At 33.4% G+C, this 15,242-nt stretch overlaps 1 protein-coding gene across 1 annotated transcript in view; it reads left to right on the top strand.

Annotated features, from left to right (window-relative positions):
* LOC119070229 overlaps positions 1-15,242 on the top strand; it is a 55,628-nt gene that overhangs the window by 12,018 nt on the left and 28,368 nt on the right. Inside the window, exon 2 of the mRNA XM_037174497.1 lies at positions 12,837-13,174. Coding sequence (XP_037030392.1) covers positions 13,126-13,174 — 49 coding nt within the window. The 5' untranslated portion in view covers positions 12,837-13,125. The remainder of the gene's footprint in view (positions 1-12,836; positions 13,175-15,242) is intronic.

The raw sequence follows: 15,242 nt of genomic DNA, 5'->3' as shown, positions 1-15,242 counted from the left end.
AGTTGTTATACAATGTCGATATTAATGTATAACAAAATGTAAAAAAAAAATCATCTCTCTTCAAGCTCCAATACAGAAACAATCCATCCAAACTAATTTCCTTTTCAAATCGAACATAATTAACATCATCACAAAAAATAATGAAGTCATGATCATAAATTTTATTCACGAAAAGCGTCCAATATTGGTAAAATAATCACACGAGGAGTCCATTGAAAGCTTTTTAAATAAAAAAACGAAAATGTCGTAATGAATTTGTTGATATATTATCTTTACAATTTATTCATTGATGGCATTGCGTCATAGCGTGTTGTGCATTTCATTCATGTTCGTTCAATTTTCACTAATCGTGTATGTAACAAAATAATTTTATCGAGATATTAATTGTCCGCCAAATTGAGTTTGCTATTTCAATAAAATGATAAGGCGATTAAATACGGATAAATTATCTGCAACAGGATTCGAAAATGTATAGGAGATTATTATACACGAGCGCATGCACAACTATAATAAATAAATATGCATTATGATGATGTATACGTACGCTTCATAGTAATATTAAATATGTGTTTTCACATTCACAACTCGGTGACGAAAAGTCCAACCCTTTATGCGAAACACGTATGTTGCATGCAACTCGATGATGATAGTTATTTATGCCACCGAGTGATAAATGCTTTTTTAGGCACTAGATTCACCGTTTTTCTCAAAAAGCAACCAGTTTTGTTTATCGTCGAGAAAATGCTTTTTCATACCTAGGACCCGTTTTCTCACACGCTAAAAAAGACTTTTAGTCTTAGGTATGAAATGTACTATTATATTCAGGCGAACCAAAAACTTCTAATTCTCTCACCAGATGAGCCAAAACAGCAACTCACTTTTTCGTCCCAGTTATGTCAACTTATGTCAACTTTTGTTCAGAATGTGACTTTTCGGTGCGTCTGCATGTAATATTATGTGGTGTTACCAGTGTTGTAATGTTGATTTTTTCAGCACAAGCCCGAGTAAATTGGGTTGTGTGCTGAGAAATATCATTACAACATATGAAACACGTCATGCTTTGTGCCAACCGTGAATTGAAATAGACAAAAACATCAAAAATCATAATTTCCTTGGTAAACTATCACTCGTCGAGTTTGATCGATCACATTCCTTTGCAAAACATTCCTTTGCATTCCTTTGTAAAACCAATGCTGTAAGACTTTATGTGCAGCAGTTTCAGTGGGATCCTCATTTTTTACAAACGCCAATTTACGTAGATATATATATATGAAAATTCATATGAAAAAGTGATATTGGGGAGATTTTTGACATTGGGCGAGATAAATTGGTATAAACAGCCTGTTTTGGATATCTAGGTTGTCTGCATTTTTGTAAAAAATCGGAACATATGAAATTTGCTTTGATTTGCGTCTGAATTTAATTTTTAATTTTTAAATTATATCGGCGTTTGTCTAGTGGTTCTGTTAATTGCAAATAGTATAGTGCGCACCGTGTAGCACAAGTGCTAAATTAAGAAAAACTTGTCACTCATCCTCTTTAGTAGTTTACATAACTACATAACAAATAGCGGCTTTTCAAATGTCACGTTCTCGCACTGGTGCCCTGAAGTAATTTTGACGAAATATTTAAAAAAAAAAAATGTTTTTGAAGGTTCGACAAAAAGTCTGTTTCGTATCTCAGTGACGAAAGGTAAAATTTTAGATGAGAGGTGAAAATATTCATAATTTTCTGAAACAATCTAGTTTGCAAACGCGGTTGGGTTACTCATGACAATTGTCGCGCGCAAATATACTAATAATACAAAAGGGCAAGGCTTGATTTCTACTTCGGAAAAAGTACTACGTGTGAGAAAGAAAATTTAATTTGTTCAACTTTTGCATTGTTTACTTGACAGTTTGCTCTCTCACGACTCTCAGATGGAGTGAGATTTTGCGCACGCGATGTGTTGCCGAACTCGCTTCGCTTGTATCGGGAAACTCACATCTAGTGCGCAAAATACCACATTTAATAACTAGTTAGCAAAATAGCTATTAGCACTCGGTGGCATAACTAACTATTCAATATGAACGTATTGTAATGCAACGCACACTATGTGTTGTTAAATGCATATTAGAAATCTCGTATCTAGTGCATAAATCAGCACCATTTCGATACATGTACCGAAAATTGCTATTTTATTATTTCTGGTCTGTTATTTTATTTTTATTTTTTGTGCTCAATTCAATTCGATTTCACTAGACTGGATACCAGTTTTTATTTTATTCGTCATATTATTTCGTTCGGGCATATGTATAATGCTTTTAATATTTTGTATAATTTAACTTATTTTTCACCATTTTAGCATCAGAATATATTTAATGAGAAAAATTAAAAAATTAAAAGCTTTTTCATCATATCATACTCAATTATTGAATAATCGCTCAGACATTCAAACGTGCAGACATACGTTTATTTATTTATTTATTTATTTTTTGTTTGAAAAAAAAGGATGCAAATCCCTAGATATGATAATGCTTTTAAATATTTTAATTCGATTAATAAAAATAGGGAAAAATAATTAATTTCCACTTTAATGAGGCGAATAATGTGACCCGAATGCGGATAAAAAGATGATATGAATGTGAATAACTTGCATATTGGTGTAGATGCATGATCCGTTTGTCAAACCAGTGAACAGCTATATCGACGAAAACTAATAGCCTTATTTTTAAATAAGCAAAATATCTTTCTTTAGGCTAGGTAATCATAAAAAATGTAAAAGTTTGCCGCCATGTTGTCTTTATAGTAATTCAATTTATATCGAACAGACAGTTCTTTCAGACAATTAAGTTGAAGTGATTTAATCATTTCATTGGGATGGAGAAAAAAATCCACGCGTTTAGTGGTATAGTTTGTAGCGCTGCATAAAAAAGCAGTCGAATCCTATATTTTGATTTTTTGTAGGCATGGGCGATAATGATAATGAAAATCGAAAATTATCAAAAAAATATCGATAATTATTGATATTTTGATAATTATCAAGACATCGATAATTCGATATATCGCTATTTCGGTCCGAAAATCCGATATTTATCGATATATTCCGATATATCGGTATATTATCATGAATTTTCAGATAAATATCAAAATATCGATATTTTGATAATTATCGAATTTCGATATTGTGATTAGAGGTGTGCACCGCCGATTTTACGCCGGCGCGCCGCCGATTTTTTGCTAAATTTTCGGCGCGCCGCCGCCGAAAAATAATAGCTCACGCCGCCGCCGCCGCCGATTGTATTTTCGTCGCGCCGAAATTTTATACGTTTAGTGCTTTCAGAAATTTTAATGGGCGACAATTTATAAGTCAGGTTTCTATATGCTGCTATGTTTCTATATGCGTAGAAAGGAGTTTTTTGTTAAAAATTTTTTGTTGAAACTTTGGGTTTTTCTTCTTACTTGCACTGTACGACGGTGATTTTGTTTCTGATGCTACGATAGGGTTATCTTCGAAGTAGCTTTCTATAACGTATCCTATTTCTATCAGTAGATGGCAAGTGTTTTATGCATATTTTTAAATACTTCTTCTTCTTCTTTTTCAGCCTGTTTCTATCCACTGCTGGATGTAGGCCTCTCCAACTTCTTTCCATTTCGTACGATCCATTGCCATTTGCTGCCAGTTTGTACCTGCAATATTCTTAATTCCGTTTGTCCATCTCTCTGGTGGTCTACCTATAGCTCGTCTTTTATATGGTCGCCATATAAATACTAGTCCAAAGAAAAAGTTGGCTGCTGTCTTGGGAAGGGTATCGATGGATACTACTGAGGATGGTCAGATCACGCTGGCCCGAGACCGCCATCGATACCCGAGGTCGAAACAGCATTTGTCTTTTCTGTATCCTCACTTAACGTGAACTCTTGGGTACGTTACTCTATTTTCTGTGCATATAAGAGGAAGAAGAAGTGGCAAACTTAAGACCTTATGTGGAATTTGGGTGGAAAATGGCGCAAATCACGTGTTTTAGGAATTTATAAAGTGGAAAATCTTTCCGGTTTCAAGTTTTTTCGTCAAAAAGACGAGACACGGGTATCTTTATTTTCAATTTTTAGCTGCTTTATTTAAAAAATTTGGGAAAAAAAATCATTTTGGCGTAGTCTATGCACTTATTACTTATAAATGTAAGTTTATCTAAATCTCTTATTTGCGAAAACCTTCTACTACGATCTCCCTCCTTCATCGAAGATGGACTAAAGGCAACGGGAACGGTTATTGCATAAATCGAAAGATAATAGTAGTGAGTTTGCGTAAATGACATAAATTATAAGTTGGAAATAAGAAGCCTGCAGAACATCTGGTATGAAGATGTGACTTAAAATTTCCAAATTATAATTTGACTTATAGCTTACATGTCATTTACGCAAACTCATTAATCATTCTTGGATTCATTAAATTAGATGTTTTCAAAATAATAGGTGATTGTACATTGTACACAATATAAAAGGTGAGATACGCCTCAGTTGATTCCCCTTGTATAAGTGGTTGATACTTCAGATTGCAAGATAGTAAGATTTCAGTGTTCGGAAAAATGATTGCGCACGCTTTTTCAAATGTTTTTGCATTATTTTCGAAAGTTTAGATTTTTTGTAAATTTATCGGCGCGCCGATCGGCGCACCGCCGCCGACTATAAATTTCTTCCGGCGCGCCGCCGCCGATCTCTTACCAGTCGGCGCACCGCCGCCGACTATTTTAAGATCGGCGCACACCTCTAATTGTGATAATTATCGAATTTCGATATTTTGATAATTATCGATAATTATTAAATTATCGATAACGATATGATTAATCGATTATCGTCGATTGATATTATCGATAATTTTGAACGTCTCCCATCCCTAATTTTTTGTATGGGAATTCACATTCAAATGTTTTGATATCTCCGCTGTTTTTAAAGAATAAGAGTCAGAATTTGCTAGGTTTGCATCTTTTATAAAGTTTTATCGATTGGTATACTCATTTGTGCAAAATGGATGAGTATGCCCATCCATGACTTTGAATAAGGTACGAACAGGCGTGGTACATTTGGAAACGGAGACAAAAATGCAGAAAATTGTAGGATGAAAATACAATATCGAATTGGTGTCGATTTTAAAGAAATAAGAATTTAAAAAATTCTGTACTTATAAGAACAGGCCTAAGATCGGGCATTGAAAAGTTTAATTTAATTAATTTTAAAAATTTTAATGTAAAAAAAGTGATTTTGGGTGTATATCCGATCGGGACATGCCTGGTGTACTGGAAGTTCTCAACCTCCTCTACCACCTCATACCACAAGCTAAACATAATCATTTGTCTCTAAGGAAATATAAGTCAAAAACCAAATGGTCGAATTTTCGATGTTAGGCAATTTTGGCTGTGACACCTTTTGGACCATCGGTTTCTTCAGTAGTTTTGAAGAGTTTTCAAAGCTCTTCCGACTTTCGAGTTATTACCATCCGAAACTATAAGTCGTCCGGGGGGACTTCTTCCCGGGCTTCCTCGGATCCATTAACCACATGCCCGGACACAGTTTTCGATGATCTACGTTTTCCGCACACAGGCTATCGCGGACCTTAAAATTTGCAAAATTCGATACGCCCTAATAATGACTTCAGGTCTAACTCATCAATGTAAATATAAAATTAAAAAAGAACAAATACCCCAAATTACCGTCAGATACGATAATTAGATTTAATTATAAATTGAATTAATTTTGGGCTTCGTAGCTCGCTGCAAGTACATACAATTTTTTTTTCATGGAATGAGTTGTAGTTTTTTACTGCATCGGACCCCTACCCATACCCATATCATACAGAACAGCTATATAGATATTTCGTGTCACATTGCAATAAAATGTTAACCTAATTATCCCCCTTTTTTTAAGCTGCAAATCATTTATATACGTATACATATACAGCAAATTAGATAATAATTAAATTATTGTTGTATGCAATTAGTCATCAATTATATCGTAAATTTAATTTAAATATATATACATAAACAGTCGCATTAAACGAATCCAAAATTTAAATATTATATTCGTCCTGTATATGTATTTATATACCAACATTCATTTTCTAACACATAAAATTACCGGGCCCTCTAAACGACGAAACATCAACAATAACCGAAGGCATGATTTTCAGCGCCACTAATACAGTAATTTTCATGAACGTCGATTTTTATTTATAAATTATTTATTTGATAGCATTATGCCCTATTGGCGTCATATTAAAAACGCTAAAAATATATAGCTTCAACGAGCTTCGGCATACATTTTTAATGCTCATTACTTCTTTCATTAATAATAAAGATGACTGTATTACGATTACGAGCTGAAGCGAACGTAATATACACACACACACACACACACACTGTTTTCGAAGTAATCGTCGTATGTATTATGCTAGGGTCAGTGTAGCAAAGGATTTTTTTGTCGAAAAAAATCTGTTCATCAACGAATGTTAATTTAGAATTTCAGCGAAACATTATAAAAACCTTTTTTTTCAAGGGTACGTTAAATGTGGGTTTAATTATGCTGAACCTGCTGCCACGTTTATGGCACGTATGTTCTTAATGGACGTTAACAATCTTTGGTGTAAACGTTGATTTATGTGCGCAAAGAATGTTCATGATTTCATTGTGACAAGTATGTAGGGAGCCGAATTTAGTGTGAATAAATAGACGAAGGTTAAATAAGGTCTTTCTTCTTTTAATTCAGCCATGAACGTAGCCATTTGCAGAGTCAACTTTGTAGCGTATGTGTAATAAAAGTTGCCTAATAAAAATGTACCACGGTGGTACCACATTGGCGACGAAACAAAGACACGCAATAAAACCCACTGAACCAAATGAACCACTGTAAATATCGTATACAAAATTAAATCGCAATTTCAATTCAGTTAAAAGTTTATGTGAGGAGCTTACGCCAATCACTGATATCAATAACCGCCATGCTTTTTTTAGCGGCACGATCCCAGAGAAATAATGTCTATCGGCGTTACCTCTTCATACACAATCTTGGCCTCGGTCGAGACTGGCAAAGAAGAAAATTTGCGTGACAATACCAGCTTCAAAGTGAATCCGTCGGGAAAATGAATTTTTTTTTTAAATTTATTTTGGTTCTACAACCAAAATAAAAAATATTCGCATCATTAGAAACAATTTAAAACGAACGATTTTTTTTATAAATTCATTTCTAAATTATTTCTCACTCTTGAACCAAACGAATCGACATTTTTGTTAATGCTGTCTAGGAGACTGTCAGCAGACTGTCAGCAAGCAGTAAGTTGTTAACACCAATACACGTTTACAAATACAAATTGAAATGTCATGAATATAAAGCGATAACATAGCCGTACTAAGAAAAAGTCGATACATTTTGTTGACACAGTGTTTCGGCGTTTTTTAAAACAGAAAATGTTGTGAGTTTTGATTTCACTTTTAGCCACCTAAAAATGCGTTTTTTCCATATATCGTTAAACAACTTTTGTCTTAAAATAAGTCAACGAATCGAATGAATCAAAAAAATTAATACAAATTTTTGATTTTCCTGACGGATTGTACCATTGAACAATATGTTAGGAGGAAGGGTATGACCGGTGTCGCCACAATTTGTCTGAGGAAAATTAAAACGCCCCCGTCAAACTACTACTTTCATCAAACAGAAATCGAAACGCCGCCGGTCATTTTAGATACAAAAATTTAATTCACATTTTATATGGAAATTTTCAATGCGACCGCCCTCCATACCCTCTAATATATGTTCACTGAATACATTATTATCCTAAACGAAATATTAAAGTTCAAGGTACGATTGTGTGTAGGTCTAACGACATTTTTCCATTTATCTAGAATAGATATATTACCGTAACTGCCGGTAGCGTTGGTGCGCAGGTTATACAGACTATCTGCGGCAAACAAACTGTGTGCGCGTTGAGAGATGTTCAAGAATGAACCTAGTTGGGAACGTTTTGGCGAAAAATCCGCTGACCTGTAATGCAATTTTGGTTCAAAAATTTTGGTACAAATTCAGTTCAGTTGTTTGTGACCCAGTAAAATAATGTCGGTCAGCCTCCTCAACCTCAACCGTGTCATGAATCGTGGGTTGTGTCAAAATAAGCACGATTCTCTTAATTTTCCTTTATTTTGTCTTAGCAGTCATAAAAGTCCCTTCATATCGTCTATCATCTATCATTACCAGCGACGAACAGACTACCGATTTGTCACAAAATATGGAACAAAAACCGCAAATTAAACCAGATTTTAAATTTTGATTGTTCTGAAAAAGTCGATTTGTTTCGTCTAATTACAAGTTTACCATATTGTGGCTTACTCACAAGCACAAGTATAATAATAGCCTCCCTGGAAACAAAACTTACAGAAATAGCTAATAACACACTCATATCTCATATCACAATCGTATATTGTACGTACATGTACACATACCATATGTATATGCTACTTGCGCAAAATCACTTTTTAATAACAAAAACTTACGTATATGGAATGTTCATGACGGAACGCTACTAAACTGTTGTTCTTCTGACTTTATTTTCCACCGTCGTCCTATACATATTTTCTTTCTTCGACTGTTTGCTTGCAGGCATATTTTCTTTCCTGTGTTTGTGTATATGTGTCGAAAGTATTTTGCCTATAAAGACGCGTTTAATTTAGCATTTCATATGATAATGGAAGTATAAGGTTTAGCGAAATGATTACATCAAATCCGCATGGATGTGCCGGAAGTAATATAAATATTTGAATTTAATAGAAAGCTATTATTCCAGATAGAGATTTCTTTTTTAGCCGGCAATTTGTGGAAAAGTAGGTGGATTTCGTTTTTCCTTTTCATTCATAATTTAAGACGTATTGTTGATCACTATTTTTTTTTCGTCTTCTTAGAACCAAAAAAATAATAATAAAATGAAGTGCTAGCTGTATTTGGGATATTCGTAAGCCTGTGTGGATCTTTCCGAATATTATCTCGCTGGAAGACAGAGATTTAATTGCATACATATAAAGTTTATAGCAGCAAATAAAAACGGAATTGAAAGCTTGCGGTTGTTGGTAAATATGATTGGACAACGGGAAGGGAAATTGTTAACTGAGCTGATGATGATCTCATTCAGATCAAATTCTAGTTTTGAGAGTGATTTTCAGACAATTTTTGTCGGTTTAGTTGCGACAAAATCTGTGCGAAAAGCGCCGAGCATACAATACTTATTTACAAATATAGAGACATAAAACTAAGATAATTATGCTTGTCTTACATGCGAAATTGTGTTGCGAATTTGTATTACGAAATTGTATTACGAGCAGTTCATTGATTTATTCTTGGCTACCATCTGGAATCTACATCTACCTCGCCTTTCGAAGCGATATATAATCTAATCACTATTTCGTTTAGAGTTTCTTGACCGGCTATCACCTTACTCCAGGGCTATTTAGTTTTATGTAAATTTCAGTCGAGTTACACGGAATAACGCTAAGTCTACCCAAAACCTGAAACTTATTATTCAATCTAGAAACGGATATTATAATAATACGAAATTATTTTGTTGTATAGCGGCCAGAAAACGACTTATTACCGTGCAAACAAAAACCAGTTTTTGGCATTTTCTGGACGCAAGACAACAAAATACCGTACTGTCTCCTAAGAAATTTTAAGATGCGTGTGGAATGCATTCCTCGCCTTCGGCTCGAAATACAAACTTCCCACACACTTCAACAAAGAATGTCCCAGCAAGACATTAATGTACTATGGGTCTGCTCTCGTACCTAGTTCAAAAAGTTTTTAATCATTTAAGTGTCCTTCCATTTTCTTCCTTTTTTTGTTGTGTATTGAGGGATATTGTTGATTTATTTCCAATAAAATACGTTTTTGTACATGAAATATGTACCAGTGAAATGTTTGTTGTTGTTATTCATACATAGAACTAAGTCATTATTATCCATGGATTCATAACAATGTTTTTGTAGGAGTTGTGCGACATTCTTTTTGATACAGTTGCCACAAAATAAGCTTTGTTATTTCAAATTCCACACATACAGTGAGAGGCAGTGAAATTTCAACATGTATGTGCTTCAGCTGATCCACACATACAATTAAAACGGGTTATACGTCTTTATACCACGTGCGTGCGTGTAGCAGCTTCAACAGTATAAACAAGTATAAAAAGTTTTGATTGTTTTTGATTGTATGTGTCGATCAGCTGAAAAACCAGTGAAAGGTTCAGACATAAGTTAACTCATAAATTGTTTAACTAGTAAAGAAAGAAATTTGTATAGCTGTTGCTTCAGCTGAATTGACAATCGGATGCACAGACGCACGCTCTTTGGTTAATCCTAAGACTGGACACCATTCTTTCTTCGTCTCTTCGCGCCGCGTCATTCACAGTGACATTTTCCTTATACAAAATGTGTCATTTTGTCAATTATTGTGAATGACGTGGCGCAAAATTCCTAGCAGCCCACACAACATGTTTCATTGAAACAAAGACAATGTTTAGCTTGGTAACGATACCAAAAATGTTTGTGGACGGACGATGTATTCAACGGTGGCAAAACACTGCATCTCTGAAATTATGTTCATACTTGTACGTATTTATTTTGACTGAAGTCACATAGTTTGTGTGCATACCTGAGAATTTTAGCTTCGTCTAAAGTATTGAATAAATACAGTCTTAGGGCCGCTCTTATCAAAACGAAATTGTTTAAAAATTTTTGTTCTTGAACACAATAAAATGTTTGAAAATGTTCATATTCATAAGCTACCGTCACAGAACTATGCAAACTTATTGTCGTTTGAAATTGAAATGTTTGAATTGCATGCATCTTTCATTTTATACGCAAAAGTGACAATGAAATGTTATTTGAAATTCACATTCTCAAACCTAGCTCAAACTTAAATTTTAGACAAACTCGTTCCCATTCGCATGCATTATCGATAACCTTAATTTCTGCTTGGAATCTAATTATAAAAAAGTGGTCCTTTTTCTTTATGTGCTTGTCGGCAATGCAGACTATTTGGTTTCCCGTTACCAACGTGACTAGTTTTATCCTGAAGCTTTCATTTTTAGTTAAGTATCGCATCGCAAGTAGTGCTAAGTTACAGCACAAACGTGGGAAATTAGCAAATTCATCAATGGAATGCCACTACATTCAGGGCCTATTTTTATGAATTAAATTTGTAAATTCCGAAAAAACTTAAAATATTCATAAAACTTACTGACATATTTCTGGCTAAGACATTCTTTAAATCTAAATGAAGATCTAAATTTTTTCTCCATTTGGCCAAAAAAGAGCCATCATGGCTTCATGATGAAAAATCGATTTAAAGAATGTCTTGGCCAGAAATATGTCAGTAAGTATTTAAAAATGTACAGTCGATGACGTTCAAATGAGTTACACATTTTGTTTCAGCTGTTTCTAAACAAATAAATAATATGGTAATGCTTGTTTATACGTGTAAACAATGTACACGCATGCGCGTGGTAATGGTAAGATAAAACTGTTTAAAGACGTAAAACCATACTTGTTTGTATTAGTGGATCAGCTGAAAAACAACTGGAACGAGACGCCGACTGTAAACATTTTAGAGCCAGGTTAAGACGCTTACTATCGTAAATGATTACGTTGCGCTAGTAAAGCATCTTAAAGTGTTACCAAAGAATTTTTATGAATTAAATTCTTAAAAATAGGCCCTGCTACTGCTACAGAAATAAAAAATTAATTGCTTTAAGCGTACATGTACAGTACAGTGAACGAAAAGTGAGACAAAAAGTGGATTTTTCTCTTTTATTTTAAATTAGAAAATTTCTAGATCTAATTACGAATTCGAAACTATACTTTTCCAATATAAGTCAGCCATTATTTCAGCAGCAGTAAAAAATGTATCACGCTGGTCTCGTCTTCCCAACGTTAATACAGATATACTATGCTATTTTCTTTCGGTAAACAAACTTAAATCATGGCAAAACTTTTCTGATTAAAAAAAAATGATAATTTTGTCTGTTTGAATAAATGGCTGGAAATAGATTCACGACAGTGGCATCCTGCTGAAATCAACCGCAAAAAAGTTGTCATCTAATTATTGTCCAACTTTTTTATTTTTGCACTCATGCATTTCTATTTTGGGGTATATATACAAGCTTTAAGATGTCTACATAAGTATAACGGAGACAATGGAAAAATAATTTATTTTTTCCTCTCATTAATTTCTATATCATAGTTGTAGACGTAGACCGGTTCTAGGAACAATGGTCACATTACCACGAATTAAACTTTTATTCGAAACATAAATCATTTTTGACGCAGACAACTGATTTTAGAATTTTCGTTGGCCCCAGCCAATCTGACTAACCCTTGAATAAAAATTTTGAACTTTTTTTCCAGTCACATAACTCTTATTTAGCAATGAGGCATTGTCTCCGTTATTGCTCCACAGGGAAATGGTGTTGCCTTTTTTTCTAGAAAAGGACTGACATAGTTAAATGAATAATTATTGTTATTGTGGGATATTATTTTCAGTAAGGGCTTTATTGTTATTTGATTTAAAAATGTAACAAAAAATAAATTAGCTTTTAGACTTTTACACACCAAAAAAAAAAATGAGAAGGAATATACTACAAGGGACATTAATTAATTGAGTTCTGTTGAAATTTTTTAAAAGTTTTAAGTGTTCGGTAAACTTCCGAAATCTATTAATTTAGTTAACTTCTAGTGTATTATTATATGCTGTGTGTAGGAATGTTATTTTACACACCATATTTACTATGTGACACAAATCCAATAATATTTATTTTTAATTTACAGATTATCCTCCCGACTGGTCTGGATTACACTAAAAATAATTAAGTGATTTGAATAATTCCATAAATTACATTATTAATGCCTTTGAAATGGCATTTATAGGTTTTTGTGTTTCATATTAACGTTAAATTGTTCAATTATAATGACAATGTAAATAAAAATAAAAAAAATTAAATTTCGGACATGTTTTCATTTTGGTGAAGTGAAGTTAAATATTGAACTGATCTGTAATCTGAAAATGTTTTTCAATTTATGGCTATAGATTTAAACGTACATTTGGAAACAAGTGACAATGAATATTATAATTATTTTGTGTTTAATGGATTTTTTCCTATTGAAAGGTGAGTTTTTTTTATTGAATTAATTATCGACGATGCATGTTCATTTTACATAATGTTTGACGTTATAACGTAATAATTGTACATGGTCTCCCTATATATACGTGAGAACAAAATATTCACCATTAGCAGAACATACCAGCACACAAGAGTTCAGTACAGCTCATAAACCCTAAACGAACATATGTCGTTTTCGTGGGTATTGTCCTCGGCTACGCCTCGGGGCAACAAATTTCATACTCTATTTTTCATCTTTTTATCGCTAGGCATGTAAAATATTTTATCGCATAAGGTGTGTGTGTATTGGGCGCTATATACACGACGTACATAAGAGTAAACAAAACCCTAGAGAGCTAAAGGTTTTGCAAGCTAGATTATATCACTAGAAAAAGAGATGTTTGCCTACTGCGATAAAATACCTCACTGATATAAAGCTGTATATAAGAGACTCGTACTAAAATTCGCGCAAGCGCTCGTATACGTACACGTCTTTTATATACAGCCTTATAGCAGTAATGTACTAATTTTTGACATGCGCCAAAAAAGGCACAGATTAATAATAAAGCTAAATAGTGGCTTAATTACCATCCCTCTAGGTATTGCCACTGGTATGAAACTATTCACATAAATTATACGTGGAAGTGTCTGGGGGTGGTATTGTCCTACGGCAGCAGTACTCGACAATTTTTTTTCTGATGTGAAAGTTGTCAACCAAATTTATTTGACGAAAGTTTTTGGGAGTTTTTGTTGCTTTCAAATATTTCGCTTTAATGAACTCTAGATTTTTGTTTATGACTTTTTGCTAGATACGTGCACGCGACTTGCAACGAAATACTAAAACACTGAATAGAAGTTTTCATTTGTTGGAAATTATGTCGGAATTCACTTTTCCTCAAGTGTAACCAAAAACATGAGCCAGTTATCTCTACAAAAATAAAGAAATATTTTTGAGGAATGTGAAAGAACTTTTTTTTTCTCAAAGTGACGAGCTGCATGCCTACAGTCAATCAAATACCATCAAATATTAAATAAGAGTTAGTTCATGAGTTAGTTACATCTTCTGCGATTGCGATTATTTTGCGTTGGCTTCAATGTTCAATAGATTGTAATCTTCATTTTATTAGTCTGTAAAAGATTTTAGTTATTCATTCTGTTATAACTGCTCAATATAGATTATTCAGATGTAGTAACATTAACAGGTTATGGGCCCATCACGCTTACACCGCACACATCCAAGAATTCCAACGGTCGACATTCAGCACTTGTCTATAGTTTTTGATTTACATTACCTTCTCTGTATATTTACTTTCATTTCGGCATTTCGACATCAAACTAAAAAAAAATATTTTCAAATTGTCTCGTTGACTGTCAAAAATCGCTTGAGGTGTTGATCTCCCATTTTTCTTTTGTTTTGTTCAATATTCTCCTTCTATCAGTCTATCAACTTCTTAAAATGTAAATGTTCCATTTTGGGTTATGTATGAGCAACTTACCGTCGCGTCGTAGGATCACAATCGTAATTTAAAATTTGAATATTTTATGACAAACATTTTGTCGTATACCGTTCTAAATGGAATCATTTCTTTCTCGAGTTATTTATAAAATCATGTAATCGCTTCGCAAAACACAACTCTTCATAATGTTCTTCATAATGTGTATACGTTACTCTAGGGTCTTGATACGTAATTGAAATATTGTTATTGTGTAAATAAAGAAAATTAAAAAGAAGAAATTTAGAACTAAATAAATTACATGAACGAACCTTTCTAAGATTAAAATGAACGTGGAAGGAAAGTCCATTTATGTTTTATTTGAAACGAATCCCCTGTGAAGCAGCCTTCATATATACTCAGATTTCGTGTATATTATTTGCTAGCACACATAAAATTTATGTCACATGACATTGCTGCTATAAATAATTGCATCCAACAGTGGACGTCCCACAGTTTTGTGATTTGGTTTCCCATTTCTTCAGGGAAATGAGCAACAGGTAATCTACATTACATCTGATTAAAACAAGTTCTCTACAATGCTCCAACTACAATTATAGAGATTTAATGAGTTTTTTTTA

This window comes from Bradysia coprophila (genome assembly GCF_014529535.1).
Source record: "Bradysia coprophila strain Holo2 chromosome X unlocalized genomic scaffold, BU_Bcop_v1 contig_58, whole genome shotgun sequence".
Taxonomy (NCBI): Eukaryota; Metazoa; Arthropoda; class Insecta; order Diptera; family Sciaridae; genus Bradysia; species Bradysia coprophila.
Note: the sequence above shows the minus strand (reverse complement) of the source record. Positions and strands in the feature narration are given on the sequence as shown.